Source organism: Microcaecilia unicolor, chromosome 3 (genome assembly GCF_901765095.1).
Source record: "Microcaecilia unicolor chromosome 3, aMicUni1.1, whole genome shotgun sequence".
NCBI classification, from domain to species: domain Eukaryota; kingdom Metazoa; phylum Chordata; class Amphibia; order Gymnophiona; family Siphonopidae; genus Microcaecilia; species Microcaecilia unicolor.
Window position 1 is genome coordinate 154575149 of NC_044033.1, and position 25044 is coordinate 154600192.

At 40.0% G+C, this 25044-nt stretch overlaps 1 protein-coding gene across 1 annotated transcript in view; it reads right to left on the reverse strand.

Annotated features, from left to right (window-relative positions):
• Positions 1-845: 845 nt before the first annotated feature.
• The window catches only part of TTC27 (tetratricopeptide repeat domain 27), a 302320-nt gene continuing 278121 nt past the window's right edge, over positions 846-25044 (reverse strand). The window contains exons 16-20 of the mRNA XM_030196512.1: positions 22522-22687; positions 21743-21940; positions 16779-16890; positions 8750-8850; positions 846-1067 (exon numbers count right to left, since the gene is read on the reverse strand). Coding sequence (XP_030052372.1) covers positions 945-1067; positions 8750-8850; positions 16779-16890; positions 21743-21940; positions 22522-22687 — 700 coding nt within the window. The 3' untranslated portion in view covers positions 846-944. The remainder of the gene's footprint in view (positions 1068-8749; positions 8851-16778; positions 16891-21742; positions 21941-22521; positions 22688-25044) is intronic.

Below are 25044 nucleotides of genomic sequence, written 5' to 3' on the forward strand. Positions count from 1 at the left end.
AGGTATGCATGTCAGAAACGTCATTAAATTCTTCAAGCAGCTGAAAGACTTCATTCTCTGACCCTGCAAGAAAGAACTCATCCAAACGTGACATTAAGAAAGGAGGTTCATGCTGGATTACCTTATCATATAATTAAATTACTGACCCGAAGTCAATAAGTTTGACATCACAGGACTGAATCATTAGATTCACTAAAGTGTGAAAAATAGTTAACATATCAATTAGTTTGCACTGTGGTTTGACAATGCTTGAATTAGCATATGCAAACTGCTTAGAATGAACATGGTCAGGGAACGGACATTGGACTGTGCCTCAACAGGTGGCATTAAGTGCATCCACGTTAGCGCCAACACACTTAAATTTATGGAAAATTGTTTCTTTTGTGTGTTATCTGTATGGAAAGATGTTGGGCACACCTCAACAGTTACCATGCATTTTTTTCTTTTTACAACTAAAGTGCATAACTGCAAATGTTTACTGCACTTTAGTAAAAGGCCTGATAGTATTCCAATGTTTGGAAAAAATATAAGCCAAGATATAAAATATAATACCTTGAATTATGCTGGAATTACATTTCTACTTTTCCTTTTCATATTTAGGTTCTAAATCATTAGAGGGTACATTTTATCCCATAACATTAGTAAAGGACATTGAAATTCTTCCATCTACAGTGAAGTAAAGCAATGAACAGGAGCCAATTATAGCACACCTTCACAAAGCACTAATCCCAAGTAATTGCCTTATATGCAAACTCTGTTTCACTCCACTGTAGAAGCATAAGACCTTAAAATTGTTTAGAAGCTTACAACTTCTTGGTCAACTCTCCAAATGAACAGCCAAAGTGTGGTATACAAAATATTTATTTTGGGGCAGTACAATTGTTAAAGATTCTAGCCAGCAAAGAAACGTATATTCCCCTATTCCTGAAAACCCAATTGTTAATTCAGTAAGAATTTCTCAGTTGGTTGCTGATTTCTTGGAGCTCCTTGATCAAGATGTCCATTGTTCTGACTTCATCGGCCAACTCGCTGCAGACGTCGCCCCTTGCAACATCTGTGAATAGTTGCTGTGTGATTTAAAAAATATATATATAACCAAACATTTAAACATCTATATTGCATTAAAGCTAATTAGAAACAGCAAGGACTTCCAGTTTATAGACATAAAAGAATCATTACACCACCAAAGTTTCTTTTTTATAATTCCTTCTTAAAGCCTAAGGGTTCTATATGAACACTGTGATTGATCAGAGATCTATTTGCAAATTAAAATAAAAATTCTCCTTACTATTCTGACATTTTCTCCAAACTAGCTTATTCTTTTTTTATCCTAATAAAAGAAATATCTTAAGAATCAAAACCAGTGAAAAAAAGGTTGCCTCTAAATCTTTAATTAGTAAATTGGGCAATGTGAAGAATTAAAATGTGGCACAGGACTGAGTCTTCTATTTGCTCTAAATTAATGGTGACCTGCAAAAAGAGTTGTGGCCAATAATGGATGGAATCTTAAGGCGTGGTCTAGTATACCCTGCTCCATTTTAAAAAAATACATTTTTATGTTTCTAATTTTCCCTTTAAGGGGACTTTGCCATTCATTAGCACTCCTCAGTCTTGCTTGAAACCAACCAACCAGACTAACCATTCCCTATTGTCATCCGGCAAGCCCTGCATAAACTTATGGAGAGGTAGGTTGAGCTGTGTAAATAATGGTGGGAGAATGACTCATTGGAGGGGTCAGATGGGGTAAAAAAAAAAAAAAGGATGTTTTTCTAGATTTTGTATTTTATGATTATATATTGTAAATCACCTCACGTCAATAGGGAGAGGTGATTAAGAAACTAGACTAAATGAATGCGTAAAATCTGGGTGATCTTGAATGCAATGATTCCTTTTCAGTATCCAAAGTTCATAATGCAAGAAGGGTAATATGCTGGATATATAATTTGTACAAGGGAGTATTACAGACCTTGAGAGAGAGGTCTAATCTACTGGGATGCTGCCTTTCTGTTGGTGTTGAAGTTCTTCAGGTTAATGTTTAGCCAAGCTGGGAAGTGGACAAAATTCAGTTGTTGAGACTTCATTTTTGGATGTGAAGGATGAGAATTGAACCGGTGGTGGGAGGCGGGGCTGGTGGTTGGGAGGCGAGGATATAGCTGGGTAGACTTATACGGTCTGTCCCAGAGCCGGTGGTTGGGAGGCAGTGATAGTGCTGGGCAGACTTATACGGTCTGTGCCCTGAAGAGGACAGGTACAAATCAAAGTAGGGTATACACAAAAAGTAGCACATATGAGTTTATCTTGCTGGGCAGACTGGATGGACCATGTAGGTCTTTTTCTGCCGTCATCTACTATGTTACTATGTTTGTATTGCAATCTTTGCATAAAGATAGAGTTTTAAATTAAAGTAAATAAAAGAGGGAGCAGGGGAGGGGGCATAGTAAGCAGAGTGGGTTGGGCGTGGGAGGGTTATATTTTAAATATCTGCAGTGCTTTTTTTGTGCCGGTACGCAACGGTACGGCGTACCAGCACCTTTTTCTCTTCCTGTCCTCCCCTCCCATTATTTCCAGTGATTCTCCGCCTCTCCCCTGCTCTCCCATCGACGTGCAGCGATTCTCCGTCCTTCCCCTACCCTCACCTCTCCCATATCCAGCGATTCTTCGTCCCCCAGCCGTCCTCTTTCACTGCCCGCCAGCCAGTGTCGGACTCAGAGGCGAACGGTGCAGGCAGTGATTGGCTGGCAGCGATTGGCTGGCAGCGTTGGAGCTTCCCTCTACAAGTCCCGCCTATGCATAAACAGGAAGTTGTAGGCGGGACTTGCAGAGGGAAGCTATGACGCTGCCAGCCAATCGCTGCCTGCACCGTTCGCCTCTGAGTCCGACGCTGGCTGGCAGGCAGTGAAGGAGGACGGCTGGGGGACAAAGAATCACTAGATATGGGAGAGGTGAGGGAAGGGAGAGACGGAGAATCGCTGGAAATAATGGGAGGGAAGGGCAGGGGAGAGAGAATTGCTGGACATGGGATGGGATGGGAGGGAAGGGCATGGGAGAGAGAATTGCTGGACATGGGAAGGGCAGGGGAGAGAGAATTGCTGGACATGGGATGGATGGGAGGGAAGGGCAAGGGAGAGAGAATTGCTGGACATGGGAAGGGCAGGGGAGAGAGAATTATTGCTTTATATGGATATAGAGGAGGGAAGAGAGAGGAGAAGTGCTGGACATGGATGGAGGGGAGGAAAGACAAAAGAAGAAGATGCACATGGATGGAGATGAGGGAAAGGGAAGAGGAGAAAAACTGCACATGGATGGAGAAAATAGGCAAAAGTTGGATCCATGTTATACCTCCTCCAGTCAATTCCACGGAGGAGGACCCAGCTTTTACTTATAGATGCAGGGCAACAAAAGAAGAAGAAAGGAGGAAAGTAAAGAAATAAACGCAAAGGAAGCCCTGGAAACGGAGTTAAGAGAACAGATAGATAGCAGCAGAATCAGAGACTGGGACCAATATGGATAGAAAAACAAAGTCACCAGACAACAAAGGTAGAAAAAAATCATTTTATTTTCATTTTAGTGTTTGGAATTTGTCTTATTTTGCACTGGGTATAATGGAGCTGTAACAGCTTACAGAAATTATTTATAATGAAAAAACACATTATTTTTTCTCCTATACTAGTACAATATTTTCAATGATGTCTGTTTATATGCGCCATGGCTGGTATAAGGGGTGTGGCTAATGTGGATGTGGCTATAATAGGGGCGGTGCCATGTGGTGACCCCGCCCACGAGTACCACATTATTTTTTCTCCTATACTAGTATAATATTTTCAATGATGTCTGTTTATATGCGCCATGGCTGGTATAAGGGGTGTGGCTATAATAGGGGCGGTGCCATTTGTGGTGACCCCGCCCACAATGAGTACCAGCACCTTTTTTTCTACAAAAAAAGCACTGAATATCTGTAATGCTTTTTCATGGTAGAGTGGGAACTGAAGGAAACAAGGTGCTTCGTGAGTTGTATTCTTATATGAAAATTTCTAAATAAATTGTGAACAATGCCTTTCTAATGGTTAATGCTCAACCTTCTATTTCAAAGGTTCTACACCTCACTGCTAGTGATTGCAGAAAAAAAAATAATGGTCATGATATTTAAGCACTAAAGGTAGATTACAATTAACATTTTTTTAGCTTTATTGCAATACAATCAAGATGTATGTAGCAGTAAAAAAAAAAAAAAAATCTGTTTTTGTTTCTTAGCTCTTTGAACCACTGCAATAAGCCCTATAGCAGTTCTGAATGAAAACCAAAGTTAAATCAATTTCAAGATAAAATTCTTCTGAAATAATATAATATACACTATTTACTTCAAACAATTCCCAGTGAAGTAATGACTCTACAAAGTGAACAAAATAGCACACAAGAGGCAATCAGCTTACAATTGATAGGTGTATCAAAATACACATTTTACCATGGATTTAAACTGCCCACTTAAGTTTATTTAGGGAACTATAATATACTAAATACATACAAATATCAATATGGAAAATCATTACAAATAAGAGACTTTAGTTTCCTAACACCCTAAAGAAAACTTTTTGTGAAACATAACATGTTGCAGAACATTGGTATCACTATGTATGCATACGATACAACCTGTTCAGATTACTTTTACAATTTACCTTGGTGTAAAGTAGCAGCATTAAATTTTAATTTGTAATTCAGCTGACAGTTAAATATTTCAGTTACTGAGGAATTATTAGAATTAAGTTTCAGAAAATGCTTCCTATTAAGCCACTGCCGCATAATAAGGGTAGTTTTATAACTGGGCACCTGGTTTAAGAGGGCAAGTACGCCTCTCCTATGAGTCCAAATAAAACAGGAAAATTACACTGTGACCTTTTCTAAGCCCTATAATGGCAACATACAGTGATGTTCAGTGTTGTTGCAAGGTTGACAAGCCAGATGATTGCCTGATGTGTGAATTTAGGAATAATGGTTTCAAGAGTGAACTGCAGCTTCTGATACCTCACCTCTTCTGTGTCCCATAAACCATTGCTGTTTGAACCACAGATGCCTCCATAAAAACAGAGATCTGAAACTGCAGTAAACTGCATGGCTCACAGAAGAAAAAGCAGAGAAACTGGCAAGCAACAAGAATACCAGCCATTCAGAAGTTCCGGCAGGTGTGGCCCAAGAATATCTGATACCTTAGGTGAACCTTCAACCATGTGCTAGCCCCCCCCCCCCCCCAACCAGCCAGCTCACAGCTCAAGGCCTTCTCCTAACCCACAGTCTCCAGCATCTCTTTTCCTACTTCCCTCTCCTTGTGGTCTCTAGCATCTCTCTCTTCCACTCCCCAACCCCCATTGTTTTCAGCATCTCTTCCTCTCCCCCTTCCTCGTGGACTCCAGTATCTCTCTTTTTTATTTCCCTCCCTGTAGTCTCCAGCATCTCTCTCGTCCACCCCCCCCCCCCCCCCCCACACCCATGGTCTCTATCTCTCTTGCAATGTGCAGAAAGTGGGAGTACGACCAAGGAAACCAGACGCTGGAAGACGTTCTTAAATAAAAGACTTTATTAAAGATTTGAAGACTCGACACGTCGTGTTTCGGCCGTCAAGCCTGCATCAGGAGTCTGCTGTGCAGAATGCTGCAGAGTAATGACGGTGAAAATATTCTGGAAGTTTTACAGCAGTCTCTTACACGGAGAGTTGCTATAGAATGATAAGGTTAATTCTTCAAAAATGGCGTGGTAGTCTTAAAAAAGACTGTTCTGAGAAAATTCGTCCTGAGCGCTGCTCACGCTATTTACCTCTATCTCTCTTGCTCCTTTTGTCACCCTCCCTCCACCTCCTCCACAATATATTCAGGCCTTACCTCTCTTCCTCTGGGGCAGAAAAGTGGCAGTTAGCAGCTACAGATGTACTGTGGCAAGGATGAGGCCTTGATAATCTATGCATGCTCAAGCCCTGTGCTGGATACCATGCATTAGGTTAGAATGTAGGTAGAGAGGGAGATTAGTGAAGGAAAAGAAAACAAGACAAGACCCTACACTCATCTGAGGTGCTGTTTAGCCAGTAACAGCCTTGATCATAAGCAGCTGAACTGAAGGAAGAAAAAAAAGTTACTCCCTGGTGTCTTCTGGCACCCCTTCCCCTCAACTCAAAATCACCCCTGGTGTTTAGTGGCAACCACATGATCCTTCCTACAGACCCCCATACCCCATGTGAAGCAGGAGTAATGTCCACTCGCTCCTGCCTCAGGTTCCATCATCCTCAAAATGGTGACACACTGTTTGCCATACAAGGGAGAAATACTCTTATATGGTTGACTGGCCCCATCCTGGTGCATTTCAAGATGCACTGCACAGAGGTGGCAACCAAATAATTCTCCTTCTGTTTATTGGAGCAAAATGCTCACCATACTTTTTTATCAGTCCATTTCTAATATTTTTAAATCTTTTTTTAATATCTTACTTTGACCACTTAGAAATAGAAAACAATTCACTTATCTTAACAAAAATCAGGAGAGCCACCCAACATAAGTCATATTTCATTTGCCTGCATCAAGGATAAATGGTCTCAAGAAACTTGCTTGGATTTTCATCTCACTGCAAGATTTTTGAACTTGATAAATTAGTTGGGATTTGTTTGCTACAGTTTGAATATTTTCCCCGCTAATAAGATCTCTAGACTGATTCAAGAAATTTTTATAAAATTAGGTCAGGTGTAAAAATATGCGTGTTGGCATGAACAAGTGTACTTTTACTGTAGGCGTTGCCAGTAGCACACTCTGGCAGAAATCATGAAGTGCTAATCTGCATGGATATTTAAACCTGTTCTTGAGCAGGCGTAATGTATTTTGCTGGATTTGTGCTAATTTTATGAAGACATATAGGTGCCTATGGGGCTCATTGTTGAAAGTGAAGGAGGTCCATCTTTCGACATAAATCGGAAGATGGACATCCTTCTCCCAGGGACGTCCCAATCAGTATAATTGAAACCCGATTTAGGACGTCTCCAACTGCACTCCGTCACATGGAAGGCCAAAGTTCAAGGGGGCATGTTGGGCGTGCCTAACACTTGGACGTCCTTGACCCATAATCGAAAAAAACAATGATGTCCCTGACGAACACTTGGATGTTTTCACCTGGACCTATTTTTATTAAGACTAAGGCACAAAAAGGTGCCCGAAATGACCACCGGAGAGAATCGGGGATGACCTCCCGTTACTCCCCCAGTGGTCACTAACCTCGTCCCACCCTCAAAAAAACATCATTCAAAATATGTTGTGCCAGCCTCAGATGTCATACTCAGGTCCATCACAGCAGTATGCAGGTACCTGAAGCAGTTTTAGTGGGCGCAGTGCACTTCAGGCAGACAGACTCAGGCCCATCCCCCCGTTATGTTTGTGGAGGAAACAGCGAGCCCTCCAAAACCCACCACAAACCCACTGTACCCTCATCTAGGTGCCCCCCTTCACCCGTAAGGGCTATGGTAGTGGTGTACAGTTGTGGGTAGTAGGTTCTGGGGGGGGGGGGGGTTGGGGGGCTCAGCACACAAGGTAAGGGAACTATGTTCCTGGGAGCAATGTATGAAGTCCATGCAGTGCCCCCTAGGGTGCCCGGTTGGTGTCCTGGCATGTCAGGGGGACCAGTGCACTACAAATGCTGGCACCTCCCACGACCAAATGGCTTGCATTAGGACGTTTTTGGCATGGATGTCTTCGGTTTCGAAAATTGCCAAAAGTCAGAAACGTCCATGTCTACGGACGACCAAGTCTAGGGACGTCCAAATTTAAGGATTTGGACGTCTCTGATGGTATTTTTGAAACGAAAGATGGACAGCCACCTTGTTTCGAAAATGCGGGTTTCCCTGCCCCTGGATTTTGCCGTTTTGCAAGGACGTCCCTTTCGAAAATGCCCCTCCACATGTCTTTATAGAAGAGAGCCTTAACAGGCACCCTCTTGCCTGCTAAACTAGGCACCCTGTTGCATGTGTACCGTCCTTGTAGAATCTTATGATTGGAAGGTCAGAAACCGCTGGATGCCCTGACATTTCATGAAATTTGGCATTGTGAAGTTTGTGAGCAAACCTTTTCTGTTGCTGTACCTATCAGGTGGAATGCATTACCTACTGAACTTTTTATGATTAATGACATCTTTTTGAAAGCAGTTAAAGGCACATTTGTTTATGCAAGCACTTCTAACAGGTAAATGGAAGGCATAGTTGATTAGGCTATTTGCAGTCCTTGTTCTGTTTCTATGTTTCTTATTGTGTTATATATTTTACTTATTTTGCATTTTATGACCTTTTATGCTTGTAATGTTTTTAGGGGGTCTTTTACTAAAGCTTAGCTTGAATTATTTGCAGCAGAGCCCATTTTATTCCTATGGGCCCTGCTGCAGATAACTCGAGCTAAGCTTTAGTAAAAGACACCCTTAGTGTTTTATTATGTATCAATGAATTATATCTAACACTGAACATTGGAGAAATAGTGGGCTTTACATTTTGGAAATAAATAAATCCTCCATGTTTCATTCTGCTGTTGTGACGTTACAGTTAGGCAGCTATAAACAAACAGGCCAATATCAAGATGCCACTTTAAATGAAAGAAAATCATAACGCAGGTGAAAACATTTTGGTATGAAGAGAATGAAATCTGAATTACCATTCATTTAGCAAATATTGTGGTGCCTTGGTGGGAAAAGATATGATGCAACTGATCACAGAGTGGTGGCTTGACATAAATCTCACCTTTGCTTTGGAAGATAATCCCTGCAGGTTAAGTCGTGCTGAAGAGAGAATCCTCACAGCTTCCTGATGGTTGGATTTGGTTTTACTGCATGCCACTGCCACTGAAAATCATGGACAAAAAAGATCTTTGGTTTACCAACAGCCTGTAATTCTGAGTTAGTGCTTAACTGGAATGCTATCTATTAAGATCTGTCAATTATTTGAATTTCAAAATGTAAGCATGAAACTTTTGGGAGGCAGACTTTATATTTATACAAATGCTGCTTTTCTAGTCAAAGTGGCTTACAAAGTTACAGTATTCGAAAGTACCCAAATAAGTTATTCCTATTGCAAGGAAAGCCGGTAGCAAATCATCCAGCTCAATGTGTGACAAGCGTTTTTCATATTCTTCCCTGTGACCTTTCAACTCCTGAACAATACGTAAATTCCTTTATGCCTGGGTTAAAGACTTCATACATCCTCCAGAGAACGATTGGATAGACATCTTTTTAAGACCAACCCTTCCCTCATCTGTTCGTGATTTCTGCTCTCTGTCTTTTTTCCCCAATGTAACATTCATATCCCCTCCCATAATGATGCCCCCTTTAATATCACCCTTTGGTCATCAGAGCAAGGAAGAATGATCCTGTAACTCCCACAGGTGCATAAACATTGATTAGCGTAAATTCCTTTCGATCAATTCTTCCAGATGCCCATGTATCCCGCCATGATGATCCCTCCCCCCCATGCTATACTCCACCAAAGGTATATGATTTCTAATTTACATAGACATTCTTCTCCTTTTTGACCTATCATGGAAGAAAAATAGATATTTTCCCATTGACCCCCTTTTAGTTTCTGCATTTCCCAGGTGATAACTTCAGTTCTTATAAAAACACTATGGGGCTCATTTTCAAAGCACTTAGACTTACAAATATAGAAGCATAGAATCATGACAGCAGATAAGGGCCAAATGGCCCATCTAGTCTGTTCTTCCTCATTAACCACTAGCTCCTCCTTTTCCTAAGGAGCCTATCCCATGCTTTCTTAAATTCTGACACAGTCCTCGTCTTCACGACCTCCACCAGGAGGCCATTCCATACATCCACCACCCTTTTATGTGAAATAGTATTTTCTCAGATTCCTCCTAAGCCTTAACTTCATCCTATGCCCTCTCATTCCAGAGCTTTCCTTCATTTGAAAAAGGCTCACCTCCTGTACATTAACACCACTGAGGTATTTAAATATCTCTATCACAATCCCCTCTCTCCTGCGTATACATGTTGAGGTCCATAAGCCTGTCCCTATATGTTTTATAACAGAGACTGTTTACCAATTTGGTAGCCGCCCTCTGGACTCCATCCTGTTTATATCTTTCCGTAGGTGCGGTCTCCAGAACTGCACGCAGTACTCCAAATGAGGCCTCACCAGAGACTTATCGAAGGGCACTATCACCTCTTTTTTCCTGCTGGTCATCCCTCTCCTTATGCACCCAAGCAACCTTCTGGCTTTGACCGTTGTCTTTTCTACCTGCTTGGCCACCTTAAGGTCTTTGGACACAATCACCCCAAGCCTTACTCTTCTTTCATACACAGAAGAACTTTACCCCCTATTACTGTACCATTCCTTTGGCTTATTATACCCAAGTAAATGACCCTACATTTTTTAGCACTAAATCTTAGTTTTCAGACCATTATTCAAGCTTCGCCAGATCCTTCCTCATGCCGTCCACACCCTCTGGGGTGTCCATCTTATTACAGAGTTTGGTATCATCCAGAAAGAGACAAACCTTACCAGACAGCCCTTCCGCAATATCATTCACAAAGATGTTAAAAAGGGCTGGCCCGAGGACTGATCCCTGTGGTACACCACTGATAACATCCCTTTCCTCAGAGCAAGCTCCATTTACCACTGCCCTCTGTTTCCTCCCATTTAACCAGTTTCTAACCAGTCAGTCACTTTAGGTCCCATACCAAGGGCACTCAGTTTATTTATCAGTCTAGCGCCCCTCCCATGTCCAACTGTTTGGTCACCCAGTCAAAGAAATCAATCAGATTCGTCTGACACGACCTGCCTCTAGTGAAGCCATGCTGCCTCAGGTCCTACAGTCCATTTGATTCGAGAGACCTCACAATCCTCCACTTTAGAAGTGTTTCCATTAGTTTACTCACCACAGAGGTCAGACTGACAGGTCTGTAATTCCCAACCTTCTCCTTACTTCAGCTCTTATTTTATTTATTTATTTTTGTTACATTTGTACCCCGCACTTTCCCACTCATGGCAGGCTCAATGCGGCGGGCAATGGAGGATTAAATGACTTGTCCAGAGTCACAAGGAGCTGCCTGTGCCGGGAATCGAACTCAGTTCCTCAGTTCCCCAGGAGCAAAGTCCACCTCCCTAACCACTAGACCACTCCTTTCTTATGCAGAGGGACCACATCTGCCCTTCTCCAGTCCTTCGAGACCACTCCAGACTCTAAGGAGACATTGAAGAGGTCAGACAATCTCCAAGTTCCTTGAGTACCCTCGAATGTATCCCATCAGGCCCCATCACTTTGTCTACTTTTAGTTTAGCTAGCTCCTCAGAAACACAGTCTTCTGAGAATTGGTCCCTGTCTACCACACATCCATCCCCCTTAGCATTTGCTTTCTGCTGTTCTATCCCTGGCCTTTCATCCATGAACACAGAACAGAAATAATTGTTAAGCAGTTCAGCTTTATCCTTATCGGCTTCTACGTATTTCTCCACCTCAGCTTTGAGCTCACAATGCTATTTTGGCACTTCCTCCTGTCACTTATATATCTGAAAAATGTCTTGTACCCCAATTTTACTGTATCAGCTATCTTTTTTTCCATTTGTCTCTTCACTTTCCTGACAGCTTTTCCAGCTTCTTTTAGCTTTTCCAGATATTTTTGCCTGTCTTCCTCTTTCTGAGTCCTGTTGTAACTTGTGAAGGCTAATCTTTTTTCCCTTACCTTTTCAGCTACTGAGTTTGAGAACCAGAGTGGCCTTTCTTTTCCCCTTACACTTATGCTATTCTACTTCTTCAGCAGTTCCCATCCAACCAGCTCTTCCTTGAGAAATTTCCCCATTTTGGCAAAGTTAGTCCTTTTGACATCTAGGACCTTCAATCTCGAATAAGCACTCTCCTCCTTTGTCTTAATATTAAACCATACCATTCGGTGATCACTAGGTGCCAAATTAACTCCCACCGTAACATCAAAACAATGTCCTCGTTTGTAAGCACGGGGTCTAAAATAGCTCCATCCTGCATTGGTTTCGTCACCCACTATTGAAACAATTCTTCCTGTGGAGAATCCAAGATCTCTTTGCGTATAGTCAACCCCACAGCAGGGATGCCCCAATCGACATCCGGCATATTAAAATCACCTATCAGTAAATACTTCCCCCCTTTCCTAGCTATCTTGTGCATATGTTCAAATAAATCTCTGTCCATTTCTTCTGACTGTAAAGGTGACCTTTTATAATACACCAACATAAATACATTTTTCTTTCCCTCTTTACAATTTAACCCACAGTGCTTCTTCCTTACCCCATACATTCTGCAGTTCTGTCACTTGGATATTATTCTTAGCATATAATGCCACTCCTCCACCCTTTTTTCCTACCCTGTCCGTCCTGAATAGATTATATCCAAGTATAACTATATCCCAGACATGGTTCTTCGTGAACGCCACTATATCCAAGTTGGTTTCTATCATTGCAACCTCTAGATCTATGCATTTACCATACTAAGGCCACTGGTATGTAAGGCTCTCCAGATGTCACCTTTTTTTCCCCTTTCTATAGGGGTATTTGATGTTTTACCTTCCAGAGAATTGTTAATGATTTTGGGGCTTCTCTCACCCATCCCCAGCAAATTTAGTTTAAAACTCTCTTTTACTTTAGTCAAAGTTTAACAGGTTACTATGGAACTTTGTAAGTCTAACTGCTTTGAAAATATGCTTCCACGTCTACTTGTAAGTCTTTCAAACACTTCAAAATCCTCTTCCTTTTAACAGGATAGTAAATCCTTCCTACTATAACTTGCCTTCCCACCAAATGAAAGCAAAAAGACATTCCTCATGCCTAATGCAGCACACATGATTACCACCAGTACTCTATAAATTTCATCTTTAAACCCCAGCTTACATCCATATTACCAGCAACTAATTTCCCTACCTTCCCCCCCAGCGAACATTATTCACTTCTCAATCAACATAGTTCCCCGAATTTCTGCCCCCTCCACCCCCCATTTTTTAGGTTGTTTGATGCAGCCTTTAGTCATCCAGCTCAAAAGATTATACAGAGAATTCTTATTGATTACTTACCTCTACACATCAGGTTAACTATTCCTACCAACAGATTTAGGGTCAAATTGACTGATTGATAATGGAAGTTTGTAGAATTTAAACTACAGTCACAACAGGCTAGAAATTTTATTAACAACTGCACAGCTGCTTTCATGTCTAGAAAAGGTGCTCCAGTGGTATAGTTTAAAATAATATTTCTGACCTCTCCTTTGTGTATTTCTACAACTTATTAATGTAATAGCAACTGGGAAAGGCAATACACGATCGAAACCACCATCCCTGATAAAACAATCAACTAGCAAGGTGGATGAAATCGGGTCACTTGTGATCCTCAAGGAGATTTGGGAGCTAAAACTTCTGTTAATTGACATCAAAACGATATAGTAGAGATAAAGGAGGCTCTCGCTATTATTAAAACTGAACTTACCCAAATCAAAACTAGAATTGAAGCAGTTGAATCAAAACAATAAGCGACAGATGGCGAACATAGAGAGAGAACTTGATGATGTCCAAAATAAGAACCATAGGCAAAATGTTCAACTACTTGGGTTACCAGAAGACAAGGAAGGTAATCTCAGTTCTTTTCTCTCCAGTTTTATAACAGCGCTATTGCAGATAAAATTTGACTTGCCTTTTGAGACAGAATCTGCTATGCGTGTTTCTGCACATTGGAATACTTCTGATAAATATCCCAGATTGATATTGGTTAAAGTACTGAGATACAAACAGTGCACATTATGCAGTCATCTAAAGCGTGAGCTTCTATAAAATTTGAAGGTCATAATATCATGTTCGTGCTAGATATCAGTAAAAATTCGTCTCACCTTCTTAAGGCCCTCCTCGCATATGGGCCTTGGCTGAAGGAGTTAAACACCTGCTACAGCCTTTTCTATCCTACTCGTCTAAGAGTTATGCTCAATAACAAAATGAAGGATTTTACAGATCCAGATCAATTAGCTAAGTTTTTGGAAGAACTCTGACTAACTAATATAGATTGCATGTAATTACACTTTTTTTTTTCAGTCACAGGACACATGCACTTTGCAATACTGTGCTATGGTGTATCTATTGGCAATTTTAATTTGCCTTCACTTTTGCTCTCTTCCTATTGTTGTTTAAATACAATGATATTCTTCTCTGCTATACACTGTTACAAAAATTACCTTGTTATAATGATTACTATTGTTGGATATTGACGACATGTCTACTACTTCACCTACTAAATTGCAGAAACATAACATACAAATCCATCTACACGGCTAGATTTAACTATCTGGGATCTAAATGGTGGAACTCAATACCCAAGATCACAAGAAGCATTACAAACTAACTGCAGTTCAGAAAAAATCTAAAGACCTATCTTTTTAGAAAATTCTATGGCTAATCACATATGACACTGAAGGCGTACACCACCTTGTAACTATAACACCAACTATAATGCAGTCTACTTGAAAATTATAATGTCATATACATCACTGTAATTTCCACAATTGTAAATTGTAAGCCACTTTCAACCAAAACTTGCTTTTGGATAACAGTGGGCTAGAAGAACAAATAAATAAATAAATATTTTCATTTTACCAATGTCAATATTATACTGACTTCAATATTATTGCTTCTTCATTAGTATACACTGTGTCTAACTTGTTCCTTAAGTTAATACCTCCATTATTGTACGGATTGGTTTTGGAATTTCATTGAGTTTTTTTCTTCATTGAATTTACTTGATACTATGGACTGCTGCTTAAGTTTGCTTTGCCTCTGACCTTGCTGACCCACTTTTTGCACTCTACACATATGTTTTTCTGGTATAGAGTTTTTGGATACTGTGAATTCTGTATAATGTTATGCTTTAATATATTGTATAAATTATAACAATCACCAGATTTATATGATGGCTCAAATTTATTTCTCTGAATGTAAAGGATAGACAAAATCCCATTAAAAGAAATAAAATTCTCTCATACATTTAAACATGTCTCCTGATATAGCCTTTATCCAAGAAACACATTTGTCTTCTGTAGAATCAAATAGATTTACTTCACTATCAGCTCATCCTCCTCTTTTTTCTCCTGCGGAAGGGAAAAGGAATGGTATCCTATTGATAAGGAAAAGAGCTGACATACAGATCCTCTCTCACACTACTGACACACATGGTTGTTGGATTAAGTCATCATTACAAGTTAATAATACTAAGCTTACTATTATTAATGTTTATGGACCTAACATTGACTGTCCTTTTTTTTTTTTTCAAATTCCAAAAGAAGGTGATACTCCTGGTTTTATAGGAGGTGACTTTAATTTGTTGTTGAATCCAGATCTTGACAGAAAACCCTCTGCCTATGTTAAGAATAAATCTTAGCATAAACTTCATGACATAATGGAACAATTAGATCTGATTGATCCTTGGAGATCCCTGCATCTTCAAGATAAAGACTTTACCTTCTTCTCACCATCACCACATGCTTCTTATACAAGAATTATTTCTTACTCGCAAGCACCATACTACGTTGATTCTGCAGATAGTTCTTCAACCACAATTTCAGATCATGCTCTCATATCATTACAATTGTCTGGTATTGCACGGACAAATAAACCTCTATGGCGCTTTAATTCATCTTTGCTTAATGAGGAGGATTTTCATTTATATATACTATCAGAAACTGATGACTTTTTTTTAAATTTAACAGACTGGAAGATACAGGATGGGTCAACACATGGGACTCATTTAAGGCTTATACTGGGGGCATCATCTCCTTTTCCGCTTCCTTAAACAAAAAGCTGAACAAAACAATTAATGACTTAGAAACTGAAGTCAGAATAATGGAGGCTTTACATCATGCTTCTCCATCAAACACTGTGATATATGAGAAGCTGTGCAAAGTGAAGCTCTCTTATAACAATATATTAAATAAACAAGTTGGCAAAGCAGTTTTCTAACAAGCAGCTACATATTATATACTGAACATGATAAACACGGGCATCTACTAGCCAGCTACTTAAAAACTAAAGCAGAGAGAACTAATATTTCCAGTATTTGTACTCCTAATGATGATATAGTCAATGAAGATATGAGTATACTTGAATGCTTCTATAACTTCTACAAAGAGTTATATACTACTCAATTTACTGATGATGTATCTGCTCCCTCCTTTCTTGCTGATATACCACATCCAACCATTGATGAACTTAATAATGATATTATTACGCAACATGTAAGTGTGAAGAGGTTTTGGAAGCTCTACTGCATATGACTAAAAGGAAACTCCAGGACCTGATGGACTGCCTGTAGAGTTCTATCTGGCATTTAAATCTGCATTAATACCTAACTGCCTTTTATAATTATCTTATTCAATCGCATATTACAGGCACATTTACAGAGGTGACAATAATTGTTTTACCCAAACCGGGAAAAGACCCGCAACAATTTCAAAATTATAGACCTCTATCAATGATTAATACGGATGCTAAAATATTTGCAAAGCTTTTAGCCACTGGTCTTCAAAACATTTTGCCAAAAATAATACCACCTGACCAGAATGAATTTATGAAAAAATCTATGGCAGACATTAAAAAAATATATATACATTGGAAAAAGTATAGCTAAGTGGTGAAAACATTTAAATTACTTTTAATATATAAATTGCTATTTTAAACTATTCCGTTTTTTCTCTTTTCTGTTTCAGCCACGCCATTTACATAAGAATATAAAACAATATATCTCGAAAAGGATGTACCATGTGCAAGTTCAACTGCTCCTTTTATAACTGCTTTAAATGAGGAAATGTCCTTGTCCCAGCCACTCCGATGGATCTCACATTTATGTGCCTTAGACAGATAGTGTAAAGCCTACCAAAAGACAGAAAATGTGGATTTAAAGCACCATATTGAAAAATATTAGTTCCATAAAACTTGTAGATACCCGAGCACACTTCCATTCTAGATCATGTTTTTAAATTACAAGAGGAGTGGGGTGGACTTGAGTTGAAGGAAACTTTTGTAAAGGTTCTACAACATTAAGGGGCTCCTTTACAAGAATGTGTAGTAGAATTTCAATTACCACATGTTAACAGCAAAAATTAAAGTGTGGTTAAATGCAAAGCAAGGGCATGTCCTGCACTTACTGCATAGCGCATGGACACCTTATTACTCTTTATGTGGAAAAATGCACCCTAGTGATAATATTTCAAGACATTTTGGATGCTGGTGTAAACCCAGATGGCAGCAGAGGGGGATTGCTGCTGCTGGGGACCACTCAACTACCAATGCAGATCCCAAGGAAGTGTCAGGCAGAGCAGATTGGAAGTGCTAGGGGCTCCACTGTAAAGGCACTTCACCTGTCACTAGCTGTGCTAATGGCCTGCAGATAGCAGAGCTAAACTTACCACCTCCTCTTGAGGTGGCAGTAACTGTGGCTGTGCTGTTGGCAGTCATGACAGCTAGTGCGCTATCGCACTCGGTCAATCCTCCACCCACCCATGTTACGCCCAGCTCCTGCCCACTCCCACATTACGCAGCTAATGTGGTTTTTATTGTGCTGGCTGCTTTATTAATGCAGAAGGCATTACAGTAGTAAATGGCACATGTCTTTTGAGTATCATACTTTGGAAACTGATCCTCCTTTTCCTAAGGGATCCCATATGTCTGTCCCACGCTTTCTTTTTGTTTCAACATTTTTATTCATGATTCAACATGTCAGACATAGCCATAGGATTCAATATTTGACAGTTTAAATAACATAGCATATGAATAAGTCATTAACTACTATCATCAAGGTTGTTTTTACTATTTTCTCCCAACCTCCCCTCAAACCTTGTTACTGTAAACAAAGTATTTGTATTTTTATTTTTAACTGAACAGTGAAATAAAACATTTACTACAAATAATAACTCGTGTTGTACATTGTTTAATATTGTCTTTTCTAAATCCTCTTCCCTCCCTCCCTATTCATAAAGAGCTTATCTCCATACTTCATGGCATCTACTTCTCTAAATCCTCCTCCGATGACCTTCCTATCTAAAACTATGGAGTATTGCCTAGCTGACCTATTGTATGGTCGCCCATACCACCTACTACCTGCTAGCAATGCTGTCTTTTAGTTTCCTATCCATCCCTCCCTTGTTAGGATTTAACGAGACTCCTGTTACCCTTGCACATACATCTATAATATAGGAAATTTGTTTAGCACAGCACTTCTTGCTTTGTGAGAAATATCCTATATAATAATTCTCACCTCCAACAGGATGTGCTTGGGACCGTGCCTGCCGGAAGTGGTCTGCTAGGCAGGCACGCACTGACCTCAGTGACATCAGTGACAGACAATTTGGCAAAGCAAACCAATCTGAGTGCTGGCCATTAAGACACAGGGTTGATAGAGTTTTAAAAGACTGAAGGAACCGAAAGTGTTAAATGGGGGGGAGGGGAGGAGTTCTGAACAACTGAAAGACATGAACATTTGGGAAAGGAAAACAATCTGAATGCTGGCCATTAGGACATTGGTCATTCTGTATACTCCATGCCGTACTCTGTGCACTCTGACTGACCCACTTGTGCTGCCTCATCTAGCCAAAGAGAAACGGAAGTCACCAAGATCAAGTGCTTTGTATTATTGGCTCGTGCACTATTGAACTCTTCACCACAGTATCTCAGACTAGAAAAATCTTATACCTCATTCCTGGCTGCATTGAAAGCATATTTATTTCAGATGTCATTTGATAATCCTGATCCTGTACCTGAGATGTGTGGGTGTTGGGGCAGTAGGTGGCAATTTCTATGCGGGTGGCAATTTCTATGCGACTGACAATTTCTAAGTGACTGATTTTGCTTATACCTCATAAGTGTGTGTGTGTGTGTGTGTGTGTGTGTGTTCTCTGTCCTATCAAATTATGGCATTCTATTTCTGTACCTTGTAATTTTGGTTTGTAATTATGTGAACCACCATGACTCATGTACGAAAGAGGAAATATATCAAATCAATAAATGATAAATGAATGATAAATGATAAACACCGGGGGCTCCATCACATGATTGTCACCCACATGTGAGAAACAATGTCCTGCTTTAACTTGGAGAACTGTCTTTCCACAGGTGGTTAACTTCCATCTCCCCAGCTGTGGCCAATGTTAACAAACACCCTGCTTAACAGAAAAAAAAACTGCCTGTTGAACTTATAATTAGTTGACATCCTGTACAAGGAACTCGGAGGCACAAATTATCTACCCCTCAAAAGAAAGAGGAGAAGGGTGTGGTGGTGGTGGTGGGGGGTGGGGGGAAGACATGGAACCTTCAGGAGTGACACCCCAAACAACAGAGCAAAACATTTAGCACTTTTTTTTAAATATCTCTCAGCTTAAGCCCCCATTTGTTTTAAGTCACTGCTTGAGAGATCAAAATCTTGCTCCCAAGAATAGACAACAATAAACAATCTTACCAAACTATTGCAAACTACACAGGACTGCCAGACCTACCACTTGCTGGAGACTGAGAAATACTGGCTGGCCAAGCTGCTGCACAGGGTTCTAAAGCTATGACATCATGGCTTAGTTTCTCAGTTTCTACCTGAAAGTAGGATGGCACAAACCCAAACATCTTGACTGGTCTGGTGGTACAATAAGGAAATTAAGTTTTAAACAAAATAAAGCAGAAAGGATCTTTGGTTGTGGGAAGTGAAAGTAAAGCAAGAGATGGGGCCCACTAGTACTGCAGTACACAGGGAAATTGGGTAGAATGGATGGCCCTACAGTCATTACCTGCCATTTTATTATATGATTTCTGAAGCTAATATTGGTGCTATAACAATTATATTAACAAAAGCAGCTTATGCAAAACTATTCTAAAATAGTTCTATAAAATCCTGAAATTTAGGTTGTCCTTAGAGATGGTCGTCCCTAGACTTGGTCGTTTCTGATTTTTGGCGATAATGGAAACCAAGGATGCCCATCTCAGAAACGACCAAATGCAAGCCCTTTGGTCGTGGAAGGAGCTAGCATTCGTAGTGCACTGGTCCCCCTGACATGCCAGGACACCAACCGAGTACCCTAGGGGGCACTGCAGTGGACTTCATAAATTGCTCCCAGGTACATAGCTCCCTTAACCTTGTGTGCTGAGCCCCCCAAATCCCCCCCAAAACCCACTACCTACAACTGTTCACCACCTTACGGGTGAAGGGGGGCACATAGATGTGAGTACAGTGGGTTTCTGGTGGGGTTTGGAGGGCTCACATTTACCACCACAAGTGTAACAGGTAGGGGAATGGGCCTGGGTCCGCCTGCCTGAAGTGCACTGCACCCACTAAAACTGCTCCAGGGACCTGCATACTGCTGTGATGGACCTGAGTATGACATTTGAGGCTGGCACGACATATTTTGAAATATGTTTTTTGAGGGTGGGAGGGGGTTAGTGACCACTGGGGGAGTAAGGTGAGGTCATCCTCGATTCTCTCCAGTGGTCATCTGGTCAGTTCGGGCACCTTTTTGTGCCTTGGTCGTAAGAAAAACAGGACCAGGTAAAGTCGTCCAAGTGCTCATCAGGGACGCCCTTTTTTTTCCATTATGGGTCGAGGACGTCCATGTGTTAGACACGCCCAAGTTCCACCTTCGCTACACCTCCAACATGCCCCCGTGAACTTTGGTCATCCCCGCGACGGAAAGCAGTTGGGGACACCCAAAACCGGCTTTCGATTATACCGATTTGGACGACCCTGTGAGGATGCCCATCTTCTGATTTGTGTCAAAAGATGGGCGTCGTCCTCTTTCGAAAATGAGCCTGACAGTATAATAAATATAACATAGAAATAATGTATTTAATAGGCTACTATCTATAATTATTGAATAATGGTTCATAAATATTCTTACCAAATGTTATAGTGCATAAACATAAAAAATAAAAACATACCTGCTAGTAATCTTCTCTACAATGTCACTTATGCAAAATAATATTGCAAAGTGTATTGTGTTAGCAAATGTTTCTTTAATGCAACCCTATAGATCTTCACCAAACTGACAGTATCCTTCTCTAAAACTGCAGGAAACAGCTGTGGCACACATGCTCCACATTGGGGTTAACTTGAAGTTGAAAGGCACAGAAAAAACATATATAAAAGTAATTCTGCAATAAAAAAAAGCAGCTGTCTAGACGGATAGATATGACCCATATTTTGTAGGGTCATTAATTCTGTAATTAAATAATCAAAAGAATTCAATGCTTGAAGGGGTGAAGAATTCATTTTCTTTAGGAACATTTCAAACATCAACTCAGCACTTGTGAAATTTATATGCCAATACTTGGGTCTCAGTCAGCAAACATTAACATGTATTACTTGATGTACTGCTGGCTCAGTTATGCTACAAACACATAATTCACAAAAACCACTGGTTTCGAAATCTGTTGCAACCACTGTGCATCTTCTGCATTAATAAGATTCAACACATTTCATCACTGTAAGCATGCAAATGTTCAAAGTTAAATTTGTAACAAAACAAATGTGAATATACTGTAGCTGTGAATGGCAGCACTTCCCTGGTCACCTTTGCTATACTTCAAAGCAAGTTAACCTATTTTCGTTAACAAAAAAGATTTACAAAATGAAAGTCTTGTTACTAACTGTAATAGTTAAGAATTCATTCATTTTAAAACAAATGTAGGATGCCTTCTCCATCTGAAGGCCATCAACAATACACAGTTATTAAAGAGAACCAATTACCTTTTCATTGTCATCTTCATTATCACTCTTTCCACTACCATACAGTTTAGCATATAGTCTCCAGATTTCTCCATCACTTGTCTCCCTTGCAGTCACCCTTCCAAACAACTCCTGCAGTTTCCCATTCAGGCTTGTTGCCAACTCTCCCTTTCGATCAACTATTCCATCCACCACTGCCTTCACCAGGATGTTCAGCACCTTAAGGAATAACCGGGAAAGAGTTTGATAACGTTCTGCATTTACAGTCATGCTGTGTTAAATAATTACAATCAAGTTCACTTATACATTTCTTCCTGTTCAACTGTGTCCAAATACTAGAGAATACCTAATTTGAAATTAGGAATACAAGGAAGAAAATAAAATCTAAGTTTGTACCTGAGGCAATGGAGGGTTAAAAGTAACTTGCCCAAGATCACAAGAAGCAGCAGTGGGATTTGAACCGGCCACCTCTGGATTGCAAGACTGGTGCTCTAACCATTAGGCCACTCCTCCACTCCACTCCTACTTGAGAAGGGTGAGGGGGCAGTAAATAATAGGGATAGTGCTGGTGGGGGGAAGGAACTCACTTTCTGGGAAATATTTGAATCACTGATGTTGGGGTGGTGCCTTGAAGAAACAACTGGGTACCAGTACAGTATTTTTGCATCTTGTCATGCTCGTTGTGATTGATTCAAATTGAAATAAAAAGTTATAAAATATGATTAAGGCATTATTAACAAGTGCTTTTTTTTCCACTAATATTGAAGAGCACCACAAATAGAATAAAAATAGCTACCAACCTGAACATCTTTGTATTTGTCTTGTAAATCCATAAGTCGGTGATAAGCTTTAATAGCTTCTGAAAACTCTCCAATGTCAGTACTGGTAAGAATGTAGTTTGCCCAAATCTGCCAGTGCTCATAGTTGCATTTGATGGCTTCTTGCAAAGTTCGAAAAGCTTTAACTCTTAAAAATATAAATAATAGATTAGAAACTCTGTGGTTTAAACAGAAACTGCACAATACACAATAGATCCTTGGGCTTGCAGAACTCAAAACTTTCACTGAATATGGCAATCAGCTTACAAATAGTTATTTGATTACAGACATTAAAATGTTTATTATTCTCAATAAATGAATCCCTGAAAAGTGCAGTAGTCTCAACCTATCACTTCTCTATTACTCTACAAATCATATCTCCTTTTGTAAGCACCCAAATGCAGTGATCCGGGTAACTTTCTAAGATGCAGTAAAGGGAAGACAGTGATGCTGTGGTCTTTTTACAAATTTGCTTCTGCATTTAATTCAAGTTTTTCCCTTATTTGAGGAAAATTGAAGCTAGTAATGGCCCTGGTGGTCTATTACCTTTTACTCAATGACTGCTGAGACAGGACTTACTGCTGCTGGGAATCTGTCTTAAAACTTAAGGAAAAAAAAAAGAGATTGATTTATTAAAAAATGTCTATCCCGCACTATTCCACTATAGTGACAGGGAAATGTCTATCCCACCTCGACCCTGACTCCAATTACCTCAGAGAAGCAACAACAAATTGAACAATTCACTATAAGGACCCCAGTGTAAAGAACTGGTGGTGTGGGCTCATTGGGCATGGCTGATTTGGGAGCATCTTCGTGCCTGAGCCTTGAGACATTCTCTCTGTCCTTGCTGGAGCTCAACCTTCCACCATGTCTAGCCCTGGCGTCAGCTGTGCAGACAGGAGCAGCTGCTATGGATGATATAACTAGAACGTTTCTGGGAGTTTGCACCTTTATCTATGAGATCATCTATGGTCTAACAAGTGGTCTAACATATGTTAGATATGTTGGAACTTCCCACTCGCAATGCTACTCCAGGTACAAGAGATGATCTTCTGTTATATTTGATATTCTTATAGCAAGGAAAATGCAAGTCCATCCTGGTTAAAGATTTCTCTCATTTGGGCACCAAATGATGGAACTCCATCCTGAGAGACATTAGATGTATAAATAACTACTTATATTTCATATTCAATAAGTTTTTTACCTAAGCAATCAATTGTTACTACTGTGTTGCACTCTAATCTATCTTATAATTTAACATTTCTCTGTTTATAAATTACTATCATTGTATACTATCTGGTTAATTTGTAAGCCAGATAATGTGGTATATAAGAACCAATAAATAAATAAATTTTATAATGTTATTTTGAAGCTGGAGACGGTACATTTTTACTGACTCCAATTCCACGGCCCTGCTTTCTATGACTGGGATGTACCTCTTTGTGTGTATAAGCATCTTTAAATCCAGAGAACATAATCAGTCTCTCTTTTTGGAGGTAGGAAATGAGTGTGTCTAGGGAAACCATCTTGAGCTTTTTTTCTAACTAGCTACCTGTTCAGAGCCATCAGATCTAGGATGGGACAGTATACCCCCCCATCTTATGGTAATCAGGAAACTCCCTTTTCCCTGGTGGAATAAACTCAACCACACAAGCCACTAATAACAAAGAGAGCTCCGTGGTAACTATTAGAGGATTTGAAACAGTGCCTGGGGTAATATTTATCAGAACTTCATATACTATCTATGCAGCAAATCCCCATTAAAATTAATATGCAAACAACTTTGAAAAGGTAATTTATTTTGAGGCCTATATTCAGCCTGTGGGAGGCAGCCCACCCAAAGCCCAAGTGCCGCTATTGCCGCTGACCCCAGATATTCAATGCTGAGCCACTTCTGGTAACCGGAACTAAATATCCATTTTTTAGGGCTGACTCATACTTAACTGGCTATGTCAATATTCAGTGCTGGTCAGTTGTTTATAGTGACCGAAGCTGGCCAGCGCTGAATATTGTCGATTACTGTACAATATAACTGGTTATCTTTGCAGCACTAACTGGCAATCCTATGCCTGCATTTCAAGAAAAAAAACAAATACTACCAAGAAAAAAAAAATGCTACCAGAATTCTAAGTCATAGTGAGTGGAGTATGTGGGGATACAAAGCAAGACTTATGCAAACTCAAGAGATATGTGAATGCTGTATAGCTAGGACTTCTTTACATTTCCTAATCATGTGAGATCCGAACACCTATTTAATTGTCATACTATTTGGTTTTGTTCGTACTGTTAGTCTCCACATCTTGATGAACCTTATTATCCATATCTTCTTTGGTTGTCTTCAGATCTTTTCTCCCTCTGCCCATTTTTCCTGTACCTTCTTACCAGTATAATGTTTCATCTCATTTTTCCACAAATCTGAACCACTCCGATCTTCCTTCTTTCTTCTTTGCAGTCTCTGCTGCCAGCACATTTTCTCCTTCAGCATTCCTCTTGCCATAGCCATGC